Genomic DNA, 23281 nt, shown 5'->3' on the forward strand with positions numbered 1-23281 from the left:
TGATAATGCGATCTTCAGGCAGGGCGACTGACACAGAAGGCCCACAGTTTCTGCAGCTTCCTGGGCTGCTGTGCCTCTGCCCCCAGCTGGGGAAGGTGGAGGATGTGGTGATGTTAGGCTGTAAGTTCCTGAAGTCGAGGGTAAAGGGCCAGGCCAGGCGCAGCGCCGCCCTGCTCTCGGGCCGGGGTGGGGATGGTGGTACTTGATGCTGTGCGGCGTGTGCGTGTCTGACTCCCGGCACGTAAACCTGCCCCCCCCCCCTGCCCTCTGTGTGTCATGTGATTGGGAGGCCTGGGAGAGCAGCCAATTCACGGGCCGGATTGACTGGTTGCCAGGGTAACCGGGGAGGTGGGGTTCCCGGAGAGATGATGCTGAGAAAGATATTTCAGTAGAAAAAAAAAATGGCTGATTTCTCTGTTTCCTGAGCTCAAAAGATGTGACAGCTGGCTGTGAATTAGATGACACGGCTGCGCTAGTTTAAAACTGCACGCCACCCCTTGTTGCAGCTACTGCTGATACTACTGCAGCCTGTCTAACACTGCAGCTGCTAAAACAATTAGAGTCACTACTATCAGTGTTACTGCTGCTGTCACACCTACTGCATCGACACACACTGCTGCTGCTACACCACTGCTGCTGCCACACCTACTGCATCGACACACACTGCTGCTGCTACACCACTGCTGCTGTCACACCTACTGCATCTACACACACTGCTGCTGCTACACCACTGCTGCTGTCACACCTACTGCATCTACACAAACTGCTGCTGCTACACCACTGCTGCTGACACACCTACTGCATCGACACAAACTGCTGCTGCTGTCACACCTACTGCATCTACACACACTGCTGCTGCTGTCACACCTACTGCTCTACACAAACTGCTGCTGCTACACCACTGCTGCTGTCACACCTACTGCATCTACACACACTGCTGCTGCTGTCACACCTACTGCATCTACACAAACTGCATCTACACAAACTGCTGCTGCTACACCACTGCTGCTGTCACACCTACTGCATCTACACAAACTGCTGCTGTCACACCTACTGCATCTACACAAACTGCTGCTGTCACACCTACTGCATCGACACACACTGCTGCTGCTGTCACACCTACTGCATCTACACAAACTGCTGCTGTCACACCTACTGCATCTACACAAACTGCTGCTGCTGTCACACCTACTGCATCTACACAAACTGCATCTACACAAACTGCTGCTACACCACTGCTGCTGTCACACCTACTGCATCTACACAAACTGCTGCTGCTGTGGCTGCTTGCTGCTTTCACAGCTGCTGCATGTACACGTACTGCCTCTCTGACTCAAACAGGGGCACCTACACTCGGGTGCTGCTCTTCTGACCCTGTGATGGCCTGGTGACGGCGCACAGATGGCACTGCGCGGCTGTTTTTCTCAGAACTGGCCCGCCTGAGTTTCGCCAGGCTTTTCACTTCTGCAGCCGCTCGGAGAAGAACATGCCCACTTCCCCTTTATCGCCAAACAGCTTCCTGTTGCGCCAGCGCGGGGGGAAGCAGGCCGGAAGTTGCATCAGACGCAGCTCACAGGCACCAGTGAAAGAGTTACACAGAACTCTGACACACTGAGTCACACAGCGCAGGGCTCAGTACAGCTCTGACACACTGAGTCACACAGCGCAGGGCTCAGTACAGCTCTGACACACTGAGTTACACAGCGCAGGGCTCAGTACAGCTCTGACACACTGAGTCACACAGCCCAGAGCTCAGTACAGCTCTGACACACTGAGTCACACAGCGCAGGGCTCAGTACAGCTCTGACACACTGAGTTACACAGCCCAGAGCTCAGTACAGCTCTGACACACTGAGTCACACAGCGCAGGGCTCAGTACAGCTCTGACACACTGAGTTACACAGCCCAGAGCTCAGTACAGCTCTGACACACTGAGTTACACAGCCCAGAGCTCAGTACAGCTCTGACACACTGAGTCACACAGCGCAGGGCTCAGTACAGCTCTGACACACTGAGTCACACAGCGCAGGGCTCAGTACAGCTCTGACACACTGAGTCACACAGCGCAGAGATCAGTACAGCTCTGACACACTGAGTCACACAGCGCAGGGCTCAGTACAGCTCTGACACACTGAGTTACACAGCCCAGAGCTCAGTACAGCTCTGACACACTGAGTCACACAGCGCAGGGCTCAGTACAGCTCTGACACACTGAGTTACACAGCCCAGAGCTCAGTACAGCTCTGACACACTGAGTTACACAGCCCAGAGCTCAGTACAGCTCTGACACACTGAGTCACACAGTGCAGGGCTCAGTACAGCTCTGACACACTGAGTCACACAGCGCAGGGCTCAGTACAGCTCCGACACACTGAGTTACACAGCGCAGGGCTCAGTACAGCTCTGACACACTGAGTCACACAGCGCAGAGCTCAGTACAGCTCTGACACACTGAGTCACACAGCGCAGGGCTCAGTACAGCTCTGACACACTGAGTTACACAGCTCAGGGCTCAGTACAGCTCTGACACACTGAGTTACACAGCCCAGAGCTCAGTACAGCTCTGACACACTGAGTCACACAGCGCAGAGCTCAGTACAGCTCTGACACACTGAGTCACACAGCGCAGGGCTCAGTACAGCTCTGACACACTGAGTCACACAGCGCAGGGCTCAGTACAGCTCTGACACACTGAGTCACACAGCGCAGGGCTCAGTACAGCTCTGACACACTGAGTCACACAGCGCAGGGCTCAGTACAGCTCTGACACACTGAGTTACACAGCGCAGGGCTCAGTACAGCTCTGACACACTGAGTCACACAGCGCAGGGCTCAGTACAGCTCTGACACACTGAGTCACACAGCGCAGGGCTCAGTACAGCTCTGACACACTGAGTTACACAGCGCAGGGCTCAGTACAGCTCTGACACACTGAGTTACACAGCCCAGAGCTCAGTACAGCTCTGACACACTGAGTCACACAGCCCAGAGCTCAGTACAGCTCTGACACACTGAGTCACACAGCACAGAGCTCAGTACAGCTCTGACACACTGAGTCACACAGCCCAGAGCTCAGTACAGCTCTGACACACTGAGTTACACAGCACAGAGCTCAGTACAGCTCTGACACACTGAGTCACACAGCGCAGAGCTCAGTACAGCTCTGACACACTGAGTCACACAGCGCAGAGCTCAGTACAGCTCTGACACACTGAGTTACACAGCTCAGTACAGTTCTGACATACTGAGTGTAGAGCTGGCACACTCACACTGTAGTATACAATGCTGTTTATGGAAGAAGACCTACAGTATTATAACAGGCTTACTGTACTGTAGACCCCTATTCTAACACAACCAGCACTGATTTAACACTATAACGAAGTAATGTTTGGGTATGCAGCACCATGCACAATTATCAGTTGAGCAGTACTGAATGGCACTGGGAAAAGAGAACTGTGTAACTGCAGTAGTGCAAGTTTAGACACTGTCCCGGACCACAGGTCCTCCATTGTTTCTTGCAGGAGGATTCTATAGCAACAACTCTGAGCTCTTGATCGTGTAGCCTGCAGGCGTGGTGCTGCCCAGCAGATTGTTGATCTCATACACATGTGCACACACACACACAGTGTCAGTTTCATGCGCTCTCCCTGAAGGAATCACCAAAGCACACACTCTCAAGCACGCACGCACCCTCACATCTGACTGGGTAGATAAAGAGCACATCCCAGCCCCAGGAGACTGTGGGGAAAAGAATTGCATTATCAAAGGTTAAAAATAGGATCCAGCTCATCTCACATTATCAACAGTTATTTGCTAATGGATGATTGATCCGAGAGGAGGGGGAGGGGTGCATATTGTCAACATGCATAGGGTTGATTGGTTGAGCGGACTCTACAGTAGATTCGTTTTTATCATGGTGATCTCGATCTTGTTCACGTCAGATAGAGCGTGACAAGGACAATCTTGCAGGGATGAAATAATCTTCTTAACGCTGTCCTAAGAGCCATGATACCATCCAGTCCTCTGGCACTGGGGCTGACTGGGCCGGGCCTGGGGTGATAGAGTCCAGTCCTCTGGCGCTGGGGCTCACTGCCCTGAGCCTGGTGTGATAGAGTCCAGTCCTCTGGCGCTGAGGCCGACTGGGCCGGGCCTGGTGTGATACAGTCCAGTCCTCTGGCGCTGGGGCTCACTGCCCTGAGCCTGGTGTGATAGAGTCCAGTCCTCTGGCGCTGAGGCCGACTGGGCCGGGCCTGGTGTGATACAGTCCAGTCCTCTGGCGCTGGGGCTCACTGCCCTGAGCCTGGTGTGATGGAGTCCAGTCCTCTGGCGCTGAGGCCGACTGGGCCGAGCCTGGTGTGATGGAGTCCAGTCCTCTGGCGCTGGGGCCGACTGGGCCGAGCCTGGTGTGATGGAGTCCAGTCCTCTGGCGCTGGGGCCGACTGGGCTGAGCCTGGTGTGAAGTGATGTTATGATAAAAAGGAAACAGTCATCCTGCTCATTCTGTTTTGTCTTCCTTGTTGTCATTCTGTGGTCTAGCTGAACATGCTGCAGAAGCCCGTCACTCAACATTGCCCTCACTAACACCCGCTTCTTTCCCGCGGTGACTCAGCCGCCCCACAGGAAGGGCAGCGGGGGGGAGGAGGGCAGAGGGAGGGGCAGTCCTGGAAGTCAGGGGTGAGGAGTCCCGTCTGCTGACTCACACGCCTTGGTCGGGGTTTTAAGGAGATCGGGGGACCCCTCGGTGAGTCAGCCTCTCAGGGCAGGCAGGGGTCAGTGGGTCACTGTCTCGTGCGTGGTTCTGTCTTCTAGCTCCGGTTCCAGCTGTATTCACTAATCATTTACGGTCTGCGAGAGCCAGCGAAAAGGAGGATGGAAAGATATTGACTCCCAGAGGCCCCTGGACAGATGTGTATCAGGGCCCAAAGGTCAGACCCTGATTGATTAGTACCTGGCCATGATCTCATGGAAGGCACACAGCTGCTGATGGCTGGGGAGTGAGGAGTGAGATGAGACGGAGTGAGGAGAGGGAGATGGAGGAGTGAGACGAGACGGAGTGAGGCGGAGGGGATGGAGGAGTGAGACGAGGCGGAGTGAGGCGGAGGGGATGGAGGAGTGAGACGAGACGGAGCGAGGAGAGGGAGATGGGGGAGTGAGACAAGACGGAGTGAGGCGGAGGGGATGGAGGAGTGAGGTGAGGCGGAGGGGATGGAGGAGTGAGACGAGGCGGAGGGGATGGAGGAGTGAGACGAGACAGTGAGGCGGAGGGGATGGAGGAGTGAGACGAGGCGGAGTGAGGAGAGGGAGATGGAGGAGTGAGACGAGGCGGAGCAAGGAGAGGGGATGGAGGAGTGAGACTGAAGTGGGGAAGTGAGATGTGTGGAGTGTAGCGATGGACAGCAGCCTGATGTAAACAGAGTGATGTCAGAGCGTGGGAGAAACGTCTCCTGCCCCTCGTGACCTTACTGTTACTAAGAGAATGGAGATGTTGACTGGAGACAGAGCATCTGTCTGTGTGTCTCCTGCAGGAATTGAATTCCGCCACTGCTGACAATAATGTTAATCCTGTTTCCATCCCATAGCATAGCCTAGGGACTGAGGTCCCCGTGACCCCTCCCTCAGAGGAGACACACTGAGGTCCCCCGTGACCCCTCCTCCAGAGGAGACACACTGAGGTGCCCTGTGACCCCTCCTCCAGAGGAGACACACTGAGGTCCCTGTGACCCCTCCTCCAGAAGAGACACACTGAGGTCCCCTGTGACCCCTCCTCCAGAGGAGACACACTGAGGTCCCCCTGTGACTCCTCCTCCATAGGAGACACACTGAGGTCCCCCTGTGACCCCTCCTCCAGAGGAGACACACTGAGGTCCCCCTGTGACCCCTCCCTCAGAGGAGACACACTGAGGTCCCCTGTGACCCCTCCCTCAGAGGAGACACACTGAGGTCCCCTGTGACCCCTCCTCCAGAGGAGACACACTGAGGTCCCCTGTGACCCCTCCCTCAGAGGAGACACACTGAGGTCCCCTGTGACCCCTCCCTCAGAGGAGACACACTGAGGTCCCCTGTGACCCCTCCCTCAGAGGTTACACACTGAGGTCCCCTGTGACCCCTCCTCCAGAGGAGACACACTGAGGTCCCCTGTGACCCCTCCTCCAGAGGAGACACACTGAGGTCCCCCTGTGACTCCTCCTCCAGAGGAGACACACTGAGGTCCCCTGTGACCCCTCCCTCAGAGGAGACACACTGAGGTCCCCTGTGACCCCTCCCTCAGAGGAGACACACTGAGGTCCCCTGTGACCCCTCCCTCAGAGGAGACACACTGAGGTCCCCTGTGACCCCTCCTCCAGAGGAGACACACTGAGGTCCCCTGTGACCCCTCCCTCAGAGGAGACACACTGAGGTCCCCCTGTGACCCCTCCTCCAGAGGAGACACACTGCATTTCCAGTCGCCTGCAGGCGGCGCCCGTGAAGATGGCGTGTAACTCCCAGACCCCACACCCTGCAGGCCTGTCTCCCTGAGACGCACTTCGTGTCCGACACACAGCCCACTCCACACATTCTGGGGAAACCCCCCTCAGGAAGTGGACGGATAACTTGAAACAGCCAAGGAGAGGGCAGGAAGGTCTGAGGCCTTCGCTGTGGCTGACCCACTGCACACACCTCCCGAGCCACACGAGCGGGCGGGGGCTGTGAGGGTCCCGTAGTCTCCGACTGCCCTCTCCCGTCTCCGAACGGTCCTCCGGGGAGGCAGGGAGTTTCGAGTCCAGATCCAAGCGGGGAGATCGAGGAGCTGTCCGAGCGCCGCGGTGCTGAAGGGCTCAGACCACCCTGACGCTGCGGGCGAGACCGTCTCTCCAAACCCAGCAGCCAGGCCGGGAGGAGGCTGGTCCAGGGCCAGCAGTGGCCTGGAGAGGCGCCGGTATCCCAGTCCCCCCACAGAGCGGACAGCTGGTGTCCTGCGTGTCTGCCACAAGCCAGGCCAGGGGGGCTGCCAGCCTCCGCTGAGGCAGGATGTGTCTTCTGTGGTCTGTACGAGAACATGCTGCTCTGGAGGGGGGGGCGGGGGTACGGTCCCGCTGGTGTCCTGGGTGTGGGGTGGCACAGGGGTTCAACAGGGCTCTCTCTCAGCCGGGGGGGTCTGTAGGACGCTTGGGCAGCTCAGACACGTGTGTCGGCTCAATACGCCGACACGACGGGTGGAACATCGCTACCTCGTCTCCGGGTCTGCGTTTCCCTTCCTCTTGCTTCGGGCGGAGCAGTGGCTCTGTGGCTCAGGATCTGCGCCTGTGGCTGGATGGTTGCCGGTTCAAATCCCACAGCCGGCAGAGGAATCCTACTCCGTTGGGCCCCTGAGCAAGGCCCTGAACCCCAACTGCTCCAGGGGCGCCGTACAATGGCAGACCCTGCGCTCTGAGCCCCAGCTTCTCTCCCTGTCCATGGAGAAAAGCTGGGGTATGCGAAAAGACGAATTCCTAATGCAAGAAATTGTATAGGGCTAATAAAGAAACATTATCAACATTATGATCATCCCGCGCCCGTCCCTTTCATCGCGTCCGCTCCACCCGCGCTGCCTGGTCACCCCCCCAACCCGACAACACAGTGCCTATATATATATCTCTACTTTGAAAAACCGCGTCGATGCGTGTCATCACCCAGAGAAGGCGAGAGAGGAGGGGAGAGGAGGGGCGGGGTTGCGCATCAGTCCTCTTCCTGCGAGCAACGTGCCGCTTCTCTTGTACCACCGTGTATATAAGGCGCTGCGGGGGGCGGGGGGGTTTATATCACCAGCTGCTACACGCGGAATAGCGGAGTCCAGCCTGCCGGCGCCCGGACCTCAGTGCCCGAGCCCGAGCCCGAGCCCGAGCCAGGGACGCGATCAATTGGACATTCATTACTCTCCGAGTCGCGCATCGGCCGGGAAGGACGCGAGGGGGGAGACAGGACGAGCAAGCTTGAGGCGGCAGCTGTTTCGGACATTAACGCGCCGCAGTGAAAACCGGTATTCAAAATGCGTGTTCAAAAAGGCATCTTGGGGTTTTTTTTGCATGGAAGGTGGAGCTGTTAATTGCTAGTGCCATTTTTTTAACAAGGACATCCGACCTCATCATGGACGAATCGTGTACTAGAGGCAGTGTTGGAGTTGTGCCTTGATTGCGTTTCAAAATGCATCATTTTCATTTTTTAGCTTGGCGTGCGCTGCTGCTCGTAAATGTAAATACTGGATATATATACACACGCACACGCACGTAGATGTATTTGTCGAGAAGGGAGACTGTGGCACCCCGTCGGTCCTGTTCGATCGATCGATCCGGCTTGGTCATTCAGCCAGCGCGAGAGGTCGATCGATCGGCGGTGCGCGTGACCGGACCGGCGCTGTCCGTCCCCCCAGTTCGGCTTTATTCCTTCAGAAACCTCGCCCGTTGTGTCGGAAAGCGCCCCGGTGGCCTCAGTGGTGTAAAACCCCCCTTTTCTCTCCCAGAGTCGAGAAGTCCGCCGTGTCCGTGGAGGAGCTGTGCCGTGTCCTGCAGTCTCGCCCGACGAATCGAGCTCCGCGGGCCGGTACCGGACGGGTTCCCCCGACATGGAGGGAGGAGCGGTAAGCAGACAGGGTTTCTCGACGGGACGGGGTGGACAGGCCGGGACAGTGCCCGTCTGTGGCTCGGTCAGGCATCACAACTGCCCGTCTGTGGCTCTGATCTGCTCTGGGCATCGAAAGAGCTTCAGAGCCTTGTGCTGTGCAGGGGCTGCACACACAGACACACACAGGGGACCCCGTTTGTCTGGGATGATGTAGACCGGACCCCCGTCTCCATCCTGGGCTCAGCTAGCCTTGGTGCTTCGAGTCTCCCATGTGTCTCTCTTCGCCTCGTGATTTCAAAACTGCGTGGTCCTGGGAGGTTGTCTGCAGGGTCACCCCAAGCCTCGGTCATTCTGTGTGGAGTCTGCATGTTGTCAGTCTGGGTTTTCTCTGGGAGCTTTAGCTTCTTGCTGTCTCTCAAAGATCCCTACCCTAAATCGGTCTGGGATGTATTTCTGTCCCTAGCTCTATATTCCTTTCAGCTTTGGGTGGTTAGGATCCTAAACAGGAGTGAACAGTGTTTAGATGTTAGTTGGATATATTTCGTCCAATGTGAAGTTACAGAGGAGCTGGACTGAGTGTCTCTTCAGTAGCTCCAGCTCTGATGGGGAGGGGTGTTCATGTGAAGTTACAGAGGAGCTGGACTGAGTGTCTCTCCAGTATCTCCTGCTCTGATGGGGAGGGGTGTTCATGTGAAGTTACAGAGGAGCTTGACTGAGTGTCTCTCCAGTATCTCCAGCTCTGATGGGGAGGGGTGTTCATGTGAAGTTACAGAGGAGCTTGACTGAGTGTCTCTCCAGTATCTCCAGCTCTGATGGGGGGGGGTGTTCATGTGAAGTTACAGAGGAGCTGGACTGAGTGTCTCTCCAGTATCTCCAGCTCTGATGGGGAGGGGTGTTCATGTGAAGTTACAGAGGAGCTGGACTGAGTGTCTCTCCAGCATCTCCAGCTTGCTTGCTTCATGCAAAGCCTGCAGCGGATCAGGTTGCTGTACAGTGGGGATTCTGCTTGATTCCCTGTAGTTGTTCCATCCAGTCCCGTGTTGACCTGAGCATCCCATGGCGAGTGGTTCAGTCGCAGCGAGAGTGGCAGTCTCTGAGCGTGAATGAAGCGATTGACACTTTCACACTGCAGCTGTGCTGTGAGGTTAATCCCACATCTCCCTGGAGGAGCAAAAGAGAGTCGGAGTTGATCAAACCTCCAGACCCAGGGCTCAGTCACAGACACCTAGTCTAGAGCAGACCCAGACAGAGGCTTTGCCTTCCATTAGTCTTCTAGGATGTTGCCTGAGAGGGCGTTCACCCAGAACCTGAGTCATTGAGGAATTACAGATTTATAGCACGATATTGATCTCATGCTGATTGACAAATTATTAATCACTTACGTTACTTCATTTTCCCTAAAGCAGCACATCGTCCATGTCGTACTCATTCCAGATTGCATTCCACTTTCCATAGCAACAAAGCCCAGAGCTTTTTTTAAGAATCACCAGTTGCCCATAGCAACCAAGTACCTCCTTTTAGAATCAGTTCGGTCCATCTTGCCTCTTTCAAACTGATTTACTCATCTCGGGCCTACATTACACAACGCTAACCTCTGATTTCACAACTAAAACCTTTATTAGAGCACTGCCTGGCTCTCATACCAACTGCTATGATTAGTGAAATATCGAATACTATATTTGAATACACTTCACTCCAAATGATCTGTAACAATTTGGTCTAGAGCCCTGTGACTGGGCTGTGTCAGTGTCCACAGGGACTGGAAGAGTCTAGAGTCCTGTGACTGGGCTGTGTCAGTGTCCACAGGGACTAGAAGAGTCTAGAGCCCTGTGACTGGGCTGTGTCAGTGTGTCCACAGGGACTAGAAGAGTCTAGAGCCCTGTGACTGGGCTGTGTCAGTGTCCACAGGGACTAGAAGAGTCTAGAGCCCTGTGACTGGGCTGTGTCAGTGTCCACAGGGACTAGAAGAGTCTAGAGCCCTGTGACTGGGCTGTGTCAGTGTGTCCACAGGGACTAGAAGAGTCTAGAGCCCTGTGACTGGGCTGTGTCAGTGTCCACAGGGACTGGTTGAGTCTAGAGCCCTGTGACTGGGCTGTGTCAGTGTCCACAGGGACTGGAAGAGTCTACAGCCCTGTGACTGGGCTGTGTCAGTGTCCACAGGGACTAGAAGAGTCTAGAGCCCTGTGACTGGGCTGTGTCAGTGTGTCCACAGGGACTAGAAGAGTCTAGAGCCCTGTGACTGGGCTGTGTCAGTGTGTCCACAGGGACTAGAAGAGTCTAGAGCCCTGGGACTGGGCTGTGTCAGTGTCCACAGGGACTAGAAGAGTCTAGAGCCCTGTGACTGGGCTGTGTCAGTGTCCACAGGGACTAGAAGAGTCTAGAGCCCTGTGACTGGGCTGTGTCAGTGTCCACAGGGACTAGAAGAGTCTAGAGCCCTGGGACTGGGCTGTGTCAGTTCTCTCGCGTTGAGTATAAGCAGCAGCAACAGCAACAGCTGTGGGCTTTCTTGCTGGATCAAGTCCAGATCTCCTGTCCTCAGCCCTGCTGAATTATGCTAGAGTTGATCTGAATCGTGTTCATTCAGAGCCCGACCCTCACGCACGTTTCGGCCTGCACTTAGTCAGTCAGAGACGATGGAGAGGGGGATAGACCTCTGTGTGCAAGTCTGGACCGATCTGACATAGCTGAGGAACTGACACAGGCCGGGCCTGTCGGCACAGGCCCTGCAAGCACATTCCCAGCCAGACAGACGGGCTGAGAGAGGGGTGGACGCCGTCGTACAGTAACTCTGGGCCGTAGAGTAACGCCGGACTGAGAGGGACAGGCAGGGGGTGAGGCGGTCAGCACAGACCGCATGACTGGATCACTGGGAGAGGGAAGAGTATTAACGACACACCCATTGACAGACCGAGCGCACATCAGTACTGCTCCCCGAGAGCTCGATACCGCGCTGGACACTGTCCAGAGACGGATTAACAGCGGTGAAGAGCTGGCCGACCGAGTGCCCCGGCACCAGGAGAGCAGGGGACAGGCGTTGGGTTAACACCGTTGACGCCGTTATTACTGGCACTCTGACCCTCTGACTGTGCAATCATACCGCAACTGCAGCGCAACACAGGAAGATGAGAGAGAGAGAGATCTGAGGACTGGATCTGCTTGTGAAATGGCACTCCTCAGATCTTTGGAGAGAGAGAAAGTGTGTGTGTGTGTTGGCGGCATAATTAAGCGTAGTAATCGACAGCGCACTGAGTGGAAAAGTACAACGCAGAGAAGCTTGAACTTTGTTAATTACCGAGGGATTCTCTGTGATCTCCTCTCCCTGTGTCTCCTGTCCTGTTGTGTGTGTTTATGACTGAGGGGTTCTCTGTGATCTCCTCTCTCTCACTGTCTCCTGTCCTGCTGTGTGTGTTTATGACTGAGGGATTCTCTGTGATCTCCTCTCTCTCACTGTGTCTCCTGTCCTGTTGTGTGTGTTTATTACCGAGGGGTTCTCTGTGATCTCCTCTCTCTCCCTGTGTCTCCTGTCCTGCTGTGTGTGTTTATGACTGAGGGATTCTCTGTGATCTCCTCTCTCTCACTGTGTCTCCTGTCCTGTTGTGTGTGTTTATTACCGAGGGGTTCTCTGTGATCTCCTCTCTCCCTGTGTCTCCTGTCCTGTTGTTGTGTGTTTATTACCGAGGGGTTCTCTGTGATCTCCTCTCTCCCTGTGTCTCCTGTCCTGTTGTTGTGTGTTTATTACCGAGGGGTTCTCTGCTCTTCAGGTTTTTCTTGTACTTGGCCAGCACTGAATGCATCGTGTGACAGATCTTTAGTCTATTTCAGCGCAGGAGAATTGTAAAGCCCACAAATCAGTATGTTGATGTTTACTAAAACTACATTAACCACAATGCAACCCTTCTGAAATCGGTATCTGTTATTTTGTAGCAATCACAAGAACTGTTTTCTTCATTTCGTGGTCCCAGTCTAGCGTGAGTGCGGTGAAATGTCAAGTCAGTTGGCTTTCTTCTCGCCACCTCTCTCGTTGCCTTAGTGATCGTCTCCGGGGACGGGTCAACGCTAATGGACATTTACCACAAGTGCCCTGCGGTGTGTGATGGGACAAACAAAGCAGGAAGGGCATTACGCAGTGCATTGTGGGAAAGGTCATACGTCGCTCCAGTTGCAGTCAGGCTACAGCAGCGTTTTTTTCCGTTTATAATTCATGTTTTGCCATCTTACTCCCATTGCACAGCATCTAGAGCCAGTCTCAGAGATGCAAGACTGTCAATCCCATTGCGCAGTAATCTAATCCAGTCCAGGTTTTACCCCCCGAGGCTCCTGAAGCCAGATCATTCAGGTCTGTCACCTTATTTTGAGTACAATTTGCATTGTTGGATATGTGCAGCTAGTATGTCGACCAGTGAAAGAAACAGATCACTACGTCTGCAGGGCAGCGTGCACACACACCCGCTGGATACGGGTTAAATGGTCGTGACATCGTTTCGATTGATCAACCACTCGTGAGTATGAGTGATTTTGTGGCACAAGCGCTGAATCACCTTGTGGGGGGCTCACACAGGTGATGAGATGATTTAAACACACACAACAGGACAGGAGACACAGGGAGAGAGAGGAGATCACAGAGAACCCCTCGGTAATAAACACACACAACAGCACAGGAGACACAGTGAGGGAGAGAGAGGGGAGATCACTGAGAATCCCTCGGTAATAAACACACACAACAGCACAGGAGACACAGTGAGGGAGAGAGAGGGAAGATCACTGAGAATCCCTCGGTAATAAACACACACAACAGGACAGGAGACACAGTGAGAGAGAGGAGATCAAAGAGAATCCCTCGGTAATAAACACACACAACAGGACAGGATACACAGTGAGAGAGAGGAGATCACAGAGAACCCCTCGGTCATAAACACACACAACAGGACAGGAGACACAGGGAGAGAGAGGAGATCGCAGATCAAAATGGAGCCGAGATACTGTATGACTTTTTGAAACTGCGAGAATTGTGAGTCATGCGTGGCAAAGCAGTAGTTAACTGGTTCGGAGGTTTAGGAAATCGGATGTTGTTTTTTCAGAAAGCCACCATGACTTGACAGTTTCATGTGGACAGAGAGCAGAGAGACAGATGGAGAGAAAATGATCTCCACTGAGAGAGAGAGAGCTCTGACAGCCTCTCTGACTCTTCCAACACACAGAGAAGCGAATCCAGTTTACCCAGAACACCCTCGGGCCTCTCCCTTGTCCAGCCTCCTGACTGGAAACAGCCAATCAATATGTGACGCCAGTTAGATTCATATCTAGCGTTTGTCATCCTCTGCGCCATTACCTAGCCTGATCCCCGTCCTGCCTGTACAGATAATGAACTGTTATAAGTTCTGTCAGCAGGAGAGACACAACCCGTCTGTTTCATCGTGCTGTGATGTGGCCGCAGGGCTGACCGCTGGCTCATGGGATGGCCGCGTTGGTGGGGAGGGTGGGATCGGTCAAGGGGCATGAAATGAAATGGTGGAAAGTCAGGTCTCCCTAGTGAGCAGGCGACGGGCGAGAGGTCATTTTTCTCCCAGACGCCCGTTATGAACACACGGCGCTGTCACGCCCTCTGCAGCCAGAGGGCGTTCCTTCTCTGTCCTGTCCCTAGTTTCCGGTCTGCTGTCCTTCCTGTCCCTCTCTTTCCCTTGGGCTACATATTTCCGGGTCTGTCCTCTGTCCTGGCTCAGCATTCTGTCACGGACGTCCAAAGGGACTAACCGTGGGGAGCAGGAGAGCGGAAAAAGACACATATGCGTAGCGGCGAGACGGGAAAAAGGCCCGGGCTCATTAGTGCAAAGAGTTCAGGAATGCCCTATAGAAGAAACCTGTGCCCTCAGGGAGCGGACGTGGGGCGCCCTGGTGCTAGGCAGGTCTCAGGACATCCGAACGACAATGCTGAGCCAGGACAGAGTGCAAGACCCGGAAATATATAGCCCAAGGGAAAGAGAGGGACAGGAAGGACAGCAGACCGGAAACTAGGGACAGGACAGAAAAGGAGCGCCTTCTGGCTGCAGAGGGCGTGACAGCGCCGTGCGTTCATAACGGGCGTCTGGGAGAAAAATGACCTCTCGCCCGTCGCCTGCTCACTAGGGAGACCTGACTTTCCACCATTTCATTTCATGCCCCTTGACCGATCCCACCCTCCCCACCAACGCTGAAGCACCGCGACGAGCGCTGTGGTGGCTGTGCGCGCCAGGAGCTCCTCCTGTTTGTGACTTTCCGGCTGCTGCTCAAGGTCAGCGGGTAGGAAGAGCCGAGAGGGGGCGCGGGGGGGCTTCGGTGTCGCCCCCAGGGGGGTGGGGGAGGTGGGGCGAAGTCAGACCCTGCGAAGCCTGTGAATGGCCGAGGTGGGGTGCAGCACAGGGGACACTGTGAAGTCCGCATGAACCCCCAGACAGAACCCCCCCCTCTGTCTTTCAGAAAAACAAGGAGCTGACCGTGCCCCTCCTCGTTGCCGTGGGCACAGCGGTCATCGGCTCTCTGCAGTTCGGCTACAACACAGGGGTGATCAACGCGCCCGAGAATGTGAGTCGTGTCCGCCCGTCTCCTCTGAAACGCTCTGCCGCAGTCTGATCGCGTCAGGACCCGTGCAGTCTACAGCCTGCTGGGTGTATACTTCCCCCTGGTGGCCAGGTCCCCACACTGCGCCCCCCGCCGCCCCAGCCTGCGCGTGTTGCGGGCTCTGAGGCCGGTTTCGGTCCTCGTTTTGACGTTTGCAATGACACGCTCTCTCCTCCGCCCCCCCCCCCCATCTCCCCCTTCTCCCCCAGAAAATCAACGCCTTCTTCAACGAGACCTGGTTCTCCCGCTACGGCAAGCCCATCGAGGAAGGGGTCAGCACCACCCTCTTCTCCGTGTCCGTGTCCATCTTCCCGGTCGGGGGCATGACGGGCTCCTTCTCCGTGGGCCTGCTGGTCAACCGCTTCGGGAGGTGAGCGTGCGGGCGCTCCTTTCCCTCCTCCTCCGCGCGGCCCGGCTCTCCCGTTCCCCGGGAGGCACGGCGCTGTGTCGGCCTGGCGGGGGCGCGGCAGGAAGCCGCAGTTCTCCGGTGTGAGATTGCTGGAGTCACGCCTGTTTCCCAGCTTCACGGCGCTGTACACAATCCGGGGAAGGTTGCCGGTTCAAATCCCGCGGCCGGCAGAGGAATCTTACTGTGTTGGGCCCCCGAGCAAGGCCCTGAACCCCAGCTGCTCCAGGGGCGCCGTAATAATAATAATAATAATAATAATAATAATAATTCTTACACTTATATAGCGCTTTTCTGGACACTCCACTCAAAGCGCTTTACAGGTAATGGGGATCCCCTCCACCACCCCCAGTGTGCAGCCCCACCTGGATGATGCGACGGCAGCCATAGTGCGCCAGAACGCTCCCCACACACCAGCTCTCAGTGGGGAGGAGAGCAGAGTAATGTAGCCAATTCACAGAGGGGGATTATTAGGAGGCCATGATTGATAAAGGCCGCTGGGAAATTTGGCCAGGACGCCGGGGTTACACTGTACAATGGCAGACCCTGCGCTCTGACCCCCAGCTTCTCTCCCTGTCTGTGTGTCTCCTGGAGAGCAAGCTGGGGTCTGCGAAAAGACAAACTCCTCACACAAGAAATTGTATCTGGCCAATAAAGTGACCTTCTCTTCTCTTATAATGCATCCCGAACTATTCATTCAGTGCAGGGCTGCAGGGGAGCCAGGGCCTCTCCCAGCAAGCAGTGGGCACGAGGCAGGAGACAGGACGCCCGTCCATCGCAGGGCACCGACAGACACAGACACAGACAGGCACGCATTCACGCCAGAGCCTGCCAGTGTGTCTTCGGGCTGGATCCGCCCGGAGCACCCAGAGCAAAGCCCGCAAACACAGGGAGAACATACAGACAGCGCCCCAGGTCTGGAATTGAACCCAGGGCCCCAGCGCCGTGTCCAGTCGGCAACGGTTTCTGCGCTCAGACAGGACAGCCGTCATTGCACAACATCACCCACAGTGCATCTGGGTGCAGTACCGGGGTGAGGACTACATGTCCCACCGTCCCCCTGCAGGCCTGGCTGTTGCAGGGGGACGGTGGGACATGTAGTCCTCAGCCCGGTGAGGCCCCGAGCACACCCGCACTCAGCCGGCCTGTCTGCCTGCTCTCTCAGGAGGAACTCCATGCTGCTGGTCAACGTGGTGTGCCTGGTGGGCGGGCTGCTGATGGGCCTCAGCACGGCGGCCGCCTCCTTCGAGATGCTGATCGCGGGGCGCCTGCTCATCGGGGTGTTCTGCGGCCTGTGCACCGGCCTGGTGCCCATGTACATCGGCGAGATCTCGCCCACGGGCCTCCGGGGGGCCTTCGGCACCCTGCACCAGCTGGGCGTGGTGCTGGGCATACTGGTAGCCCAGGTAATGATGAGGATCAGAGACTGGGGATACTGGGGGCTCAGGTACTGAGACTGGGGATACTGGGAGCTCAGGTAATGATGAGGATCAGAGACTGGGGATACTGGGAGCTCAGGTACAGAGACTGGGGATACTGGGGGCTCAGGTACAGTGACTGGGGATACTGGGAGCTCAGGTAATGATGAGGATCAGAGACTGGGGATACTGGGAGCTCTGGTACAGAGACTGGGGATACTGGGGGCTCAGGTACAGAGACTTGGGATACTGGGAGCTCAGGTAATGATGAGGATCAGAGACTGGGGATACTGGGAGCTCTGGTACAGAGACTGGGGATACTGGGGGCTCAGGTACTGGGACTGGGGATACTGGGGGCTCAGGTACAGAGACTGGGATACTGGGAGCTCAGTCAATGATGAGGATCAGAGATTGGGGATTCTGGGGGCTCAGGTACAGAGACTGGGGATACTGGGAGTTCAGGTAATGATGAGGATTAGAGACTGGGGATACTGGGGGCTCAGGTACAGAGACTGGGGATACTGGGAGCTCAGGTAATGATGAGGATCAGAGACTGGGGATACTGGGAGCTCAGGTACAGAGACTGGGGATACTGGGGGCTCAGGTACAGGGACTGGGGATACTGGGGGCTCAGGTACAGAGACTGGGGATACTGGGAGCTCAGGTACAGGGACTGGGGATACTGGGAGCTCAGGTACAGAGACTGGGGATACTGGGAGTTCAGGTAATGATGAGGATCAGAGACTGGGGATACTGGGGGCTCAGGTACAGGGACTGGGGATACTGGGAGCTCAGGTACAGGGACTGGGGATACTGGGATGTGAAAGTTATACACTGCGGAGACGGTTGCTGTTAAAGATCCTGTCTCAGTTCGGGTGTGATTGAGGAGGACAAGTCATTCAGCTGCCCCTCCTCTGTGGGCTGCAGGTCCTGGGGCTGGAGTTCCTGCTCGGCTCTCGCACGCTGTGGCCACTGCTGCTGTCTCTGACCGTATTCCCAGCACTCATCCAGAGTGCCATTCTGCCCTTCTGCCCCGAGAGCCCCCGCTTCCTGCTCATCAACAAGCACGAAGAGGAGCAGGCCAGGAAAGGTAGGACATCACAGTGCTCAGAGTCCAGTCAGTGTCCCGTCAGTCAGTGTCTCTGTGCTGTAGTGTCCAGTCAGTCAGTCAGGGTCACTGTGCTGTAGTGTCCAGTCAGTCAGTCAGGGTCTCTGTGCTGTAGTGTCCAGTCAGTCAGTCAGGGTCACTGTGCTGTAGTGTCCAGTCAGTCAGTCAGGGTCTCTGTGCTGTAGTGTCCAGTCAGTCAGGGTCTCTGTGCTGTAGTGTCCAGTCAGTCAGTCAGTGTCGCTGTGCTGTAGTGTCCAGTCAGTCAGTGTCTCTGTGCTGTAGTGTCCAGTCAGTCAGTCAGGGTCACTGTGCTGTAGTGTCCAGTCAGTCAGTGTCTCTGTGCTGTAGTGTCCAGTCAGTCAGTCAGTGTCTCTGTGCTGTAGTGTCCAGTCAGTCAGGGTCACTGTGCTGTGGTGTCCAGTCAGTCAGTCAGGGTCACTGTGCTGTGGTGTCCAGTCAGTCAGTCAGTGTCTCTGTGCTGTAGTGTCCAGTCAGTCAGTCAGGGTCACTGTGCTGTAGTGTCCAGTCAGTCAGTGTCTCTGTGCTGTAGTGTCCAGTCAGTCAGTCAGGGTCACTGTGCTGTAGTGTCCAGTCAGTCAGTGTCTCTGTGCTGTAGTGTCCAGTCAGTCAGTCAGGGTCTCTGTGCTGTAGTGTCCAGTCAGTCAGTCAGTGTCTCTGTGCTGTAGTGTCCAGTCAGTCAGTCAGGGTCACTGTGCTGTAGTGTCCAGTCAGTCAGTCAGTGTCTCTGTGCTGTAGTGTCCAGTCAGTCAGTCAGTGTCTCTGTGCTGTAGTGTCCAGTCAGTCAGTCAGGGTCACTGTGCTGTAGTGTCCAGTCAGTCAGTGTCTCTGTGCTGTAGTGTCCAGTCAGTCAGTCAGGGTCTCTGTGCTGTAGTGTCCAGTCAGTCAGTCAGTGTCTCTGTGCTGTAGTGTCCAGTCAGTCAGTCAGGGTCACTGTGCTGTAGTGTCCAGTCAGTCAGTCAGGGTCTCTGTGCTGTAGTGTCCAGTCAGTCAGTCAGTGTCTCTGTGCTGTAGTGTCCAGTCAGTCAGTCAGGGTCACTGTGCTGTAGTGTCCAGTCAGTCAGTCAGTGTCTCTGTGCTGTAGTGTCCAGTCAACATGTCTCTCTGTCCCTCAGTACTGGAGAAGCTAAGAGGCACTGAAGACGTGGGGGATGACCTGCAGGAGATGAAGGAGGAGAGCATTAAGATGGCTCAGGAGAAGAAAGTCACCATCCCTGAGCTCTTCCGCTCCCCGGCCTACAGACAGCCCATCATCATCGCCATCGTCCTGCAGCTGTCCCAGCAGCTGTCCGGCATCAACGGGGTGAGTCCGGGACACGGCGCTGGGGGGGGACCACGCTCCTGTGGGGACGCGTCTCGGGCTCTTCCTGGTGGGAGGAAGAGGAGGTCAACAGCCCGCAAACTGAGAGTCTCCTGCTCGCGGGTCGGAAGGTTTACAATCGCCCTCCGGTTGTGGATAACAGCAGAATCTCACTGAACCGTGTGCTGAGAGAGAGAGAGAGAGAGTCTTGATTATTACCCCCGGCAGGGGGGGAGTTGTTTCCCAGCAGCAGTGTTGGTGTACAGACGGATAGGAACAACAGGACACTTCTGGACTTCCACAGGAGGTCTAGAGTTAAGGAAGGATAATATAATAATAATAATAATAATTCTTACACTTATATAGCGCTTTTCTGGACACTCCACTCAAAGCTCTTTACAGGTAATGGGGATCCCCTCCACCACCAGCAGTGTGCAGCCCCACCTGGATGATGTGACGGCAGCCATAGTGCGCCAGAACGCTCCCCACACACCAGCTCTCAGTGGGGAGGAGAGCAGAGTAATGAAGCCAGTTCACAGAGGGGGATTATTAGGAGGCCATGATTGGTAAGGGCCAATGGGGAATTTGGCCAGGACGCCAGGGTTACACCCCTACTCTTTTCGAGAAACACCCTGGGATTTTTAATGACCACAGAGAGTCAGGACCTCAGTTTTACATCTCATCCGAAGGACGGCGCCTGTTTACAGTATAGTGTCCCCGTCACTATACTGGGGCATTAGGACCCACATGGACCGCAGGGTGAGCGCCCCTTACTGGCCCCACTAACACCTCTTCCAGCAGCAGCCTTAGTGTTTCCCAGGAGTCTCCCCTCCAGGTACTGCCCAGGCTCACACCTGCTGGGCTTCAGTGGGGCTGCCAGTTGTGAGCTGCAGGGTGATATGGCTGCTGGCAAGGATGTGGCCACAGGTATGAATGAGGCCTTGAACCTGTCGCTTTCGGAGCTGGGGTACCTGACAGGCGGGGGGAGAGGGCTGGGAGACGCAGTTTCTCCAGGCCGCCAGACCAGCCGATCGGGGTACGAGCTGGAGCAGGTTCAGGGAAGGAACCGGACTTCAGCTTCCCTCAGAAGACAAGGCGCTGTTGCCCTTTTCTGAGGACCGGGTCGGTACTGGCTCCGCCGTTAAGCCCGGAGGCCGGGACAGCCCCCAGGGGCTTGATGGCTCCGCCGGCTCTCGTGGATCTGCCCCCCGAGGGGGGGGTGCTCTCCCTGACGTCAGTGTGCTGATCCCCTGCTTTTCCCAGGTCTTCTATTATTCCACCGGGGAGTTCGCCAAAGCCGGCATCACGGAGCCCATCTACGCCACCATCGGGGCGGGCGTGGTGAACACCATCTTCACCGTGATCTCGGTGAGTCTCCCCGCCTCGCCCCCCGGCGTGTCCGGCGTGTCCTGGTGTGTCCGTCGGGTCTGACCTCTCCGTGTCTCCCCCAGCTCTTCCTGGTGGAGAGGGCGGGACGCCGGACTCTGCACCTCGTGGGATTGGCCGGCATGGCCGCCAGCGCCCTGCTGATGACCCTGGGCCTCGTCCTGGCGGTGGGTGGCGCTCTTGTGTGCGCGCGTGGGGTCGGCGAAGGGCTGCCCGCGGGGGGGGGGCGGAGCGAGGGGGGCAGTCCTGACAGGGGGCCACATGGGCTGGGTCCCAGGGAGAGGGGTGGCCCAGAGATCCCGCCATCGGCAAGCCAAGGGAAGCGTCGGGCAGATAAGGAGGGATTCCAGACGGATTCCTCTCGAGAGAAGCCATACGCTGGCACCGGACCGGCTGACCTCAAGAGGTGCCGTGTTCCTTCGGGGGTGAGATGCCACCCTGAGGGAGTTCAGCTGTGGGCCCAGAAGGTAGAGCAGACGTTTGGCCAGTGGTTTGCCATGCAGTCAGCGCTGGAGCCAAAATGGCGGCATCCGATTGCCCAGCTTCTCGGCATGTCATCTTGATTCGGGCAACACCGTCGCCGAGGCTTGAGCCAAGATGGAGGCTCTCAGTCGCTCGGCTTGACCTCAACGAGCCTGGAGTTCCCCCGCCGGGCCCGTGCAGGCTGAGGAGGGCTGGTGGTCATCGGGGCGGTCGGTGATCGCCCCTGTTCTCTCTGTGTGCGGCCACAGGAGAGCGTCTCGGACCTGCGGTACCTGTACATCGTGGCGGTGTTCTGCTTCGTGGCCTTCTTCGAGATCGGCCCGGGTCCCATCCCCTGGTTCATCGTGGCCGAGCTCTTCTCCCAGGGCCCGCGCCCGGCCGCCATGGCTGTGGCCGGCTGCTCCAACTGGACCGCCAACTTCATCGTCGGGATCACCTTCCAGTACCTCGCGGTACCTGCCTCTCTCGCCCTCGAGATCTGTGTCTGTCTGCCTCTCTCGCCCTCGAGATCTGTGTCTGTCTGCCTCTCTCGCCCCCGAGATCTGTGTCTGTCTGCCTCTCTCGCCCTCGAGACCTGTGTCTGTCTCCCTCTCTCGCCCTCGAGACCTGTGTCTGTCTGCCTCTCTCGCCCTCGAGATCTGTGTCTGTCTGCCTCTCTCGCCCTCGAGACCTGTGTCTGTCTCCCTCTCTCGCCCTTGAGACCTGTGTCTGTCTGCCTCTCTCGCCCTCGAGACCTGTGTCTGTCTGCCTCTCTCGCCCCCGAGATCTGTGTCTGTCTGCCTCTCTCGCCCCCGAGATCTGTGTCTGTCTGCCTCTCTCGCCCTCGAGATCTGTGCCTGTCTGCCTCTCTCGCCCTCGAGATCTGTGCCTGTCTGCCTCTCTCGCCCTCGAGATCTGTGTCTGTCTCCCTCTCTGGCCCTCGAGATCTGTGTCTGTCTCCCTCTCTGGCCCTCGAGATCTGTGTCTGTCTGCCTCTCTGCTGACCTGTCTCTCTCTCTCTCTGTGTGCCTGTCTGCCTCTCTCGCCCTCGAGATCTGTGTCTGTCTGCCTCTCTGCTGACCTGTCTCTCTCTCTCTGTGTGCCTGTCTGCCTCTCTCGCCCCCGAGATCTGTGTCTGTCTCCCTCTCTGCTGACCTGTCTCTCTCTCTCTCTGTGTGCCTGTCTGCCTCTCTCGCCCCCGAGATCTGTGTCTGTCTGCCTCTCTGCTGACCTGTCTCACTCTCTCTGTGTGCCTGTCTGCCTCTTGTCCTTGAGATCTGTGTCTGTCTGCCTCTCTGCTGACCTGTCTCTCTCTCTCTGTGTGCCTGTCTGCCTCTCTCGCCCTTGAGATCTGTGTCTGTCTGCCTCTGTGTTGACCTGTCTCACTCTCTTTGTGTGCCTGTCTGCCTCTCTCCCACTCGAGATCTGTGTCTGTCTGCCTCTGTGCTTACCTGTCTCACTCTCTCTGTGTGCCTGTCTGCCTCTCTCGCCCTTGAGATTTGTGTCTGTCTGCCTCTGTGCTGACCTGTCTCACTCTCTCTGTGTGCCTGTCTGCCTCTCTCGCCCTTGAGATCTGTGTCTGTCTGCCTCTGTGCTGACCTGTCTCACTCTCTCTGTGTGCCTGTCTCCCTCTGTAGACTCATTCCACTCTGTAATGTTTGCTCTGTGTTTCTCTGGCTGTGTCTGTCTGTGCTCCCCCGCCTGTGTCTAAGCCTGCTATTCATGTCAGCTTCTTCCTTTCAGCTCAGTTTGCTGGGCTTTACCGGCCTGTCTGATCTATTAACGACAATTAACTACAACACGAATTTAACAACTGCACTTTAGAAGAAAATAGATATGCATAGAAAATAGAAGAATCATCAGGATATTGAGAAAAAATCAGCTCTATCTGCTGCTTAGCCAGAAGAGGAGAATCAAACAGTAATCTCTCTCCACATGCAGCAGTAATGCGCAGTCTCGGCATGACATCACAGCGCCATGACGTCATCGTGATGTCATCCCGTATCTCTGTG

General features: G+C 56.3%; 1 protein-coding gene across 3 annotated transcripts in view; it reads left to right on the forward strand.

Annotated features, from left to right (window-relative positions):
• The window catches only part of slc2a3b (solute carrier family 2 member 3b), a 33916-nt gene that overhangs the window by 3719 nt on the left and 6916 nt on the right, over positions 1-23281 (forward strand). The window contains exons 3-12 of one of the 3 annotated variants that reach the window (XM_069182555.1): positions 4810-4925; positions 8477-8593; positions 15031-15135; positions 15381-15541; positions 16743-16983; positions 17923-18085; positions 19237-19424; positions 20685-20789; positions 20873-20974; positions 21539-21742. In XM_069182555.1, the coding sequence (XP_069038656.1) occupies positions 8579-8593; positions 15031-15135; positions 15381-15541; positions 16743-16983; positions 17923-18085; positions 19237-19424; positions 20685-20789; positions 20873-20974; positions 21539-21742 (1284 nt within the window). In that variant the 5' untranslated portion in view covers positions 4810-4925; positions 8477-8578. Of the gene's footprint in view, positions 1-4746; positions 4926-7678; positions 7997-8476; positions 8594-15030; positions 15136-15380; positions 15542-16742; positions 16984-17922; positions 18086-19236; positions 19425-20684; positions 20790-20872; positions 20975-21538; positions 21743-23281 lie in introns of those variants that run through there. The other 2 variants (XM_069182556.1, XM_069182554.1) reach the window with 2 other exon arrangements.

The sequence above is a fragment of the Lepisosteus oculatus genome, chromosome 23 (genome assembly GCF_040954835.1).
Source record: "Lepisosteus oculatus isolate fLepOcu1 chromosome 23, fLepOcu1.hap2, whole genome shotgun sequence".
NCBI classification, from domain to species: Eukaryota; Metazoa; Chordata; class Actinopteri; order Semionotiformes; family Lepisosteidae; genus Lepisosteus; species Lepisosteus oculatus.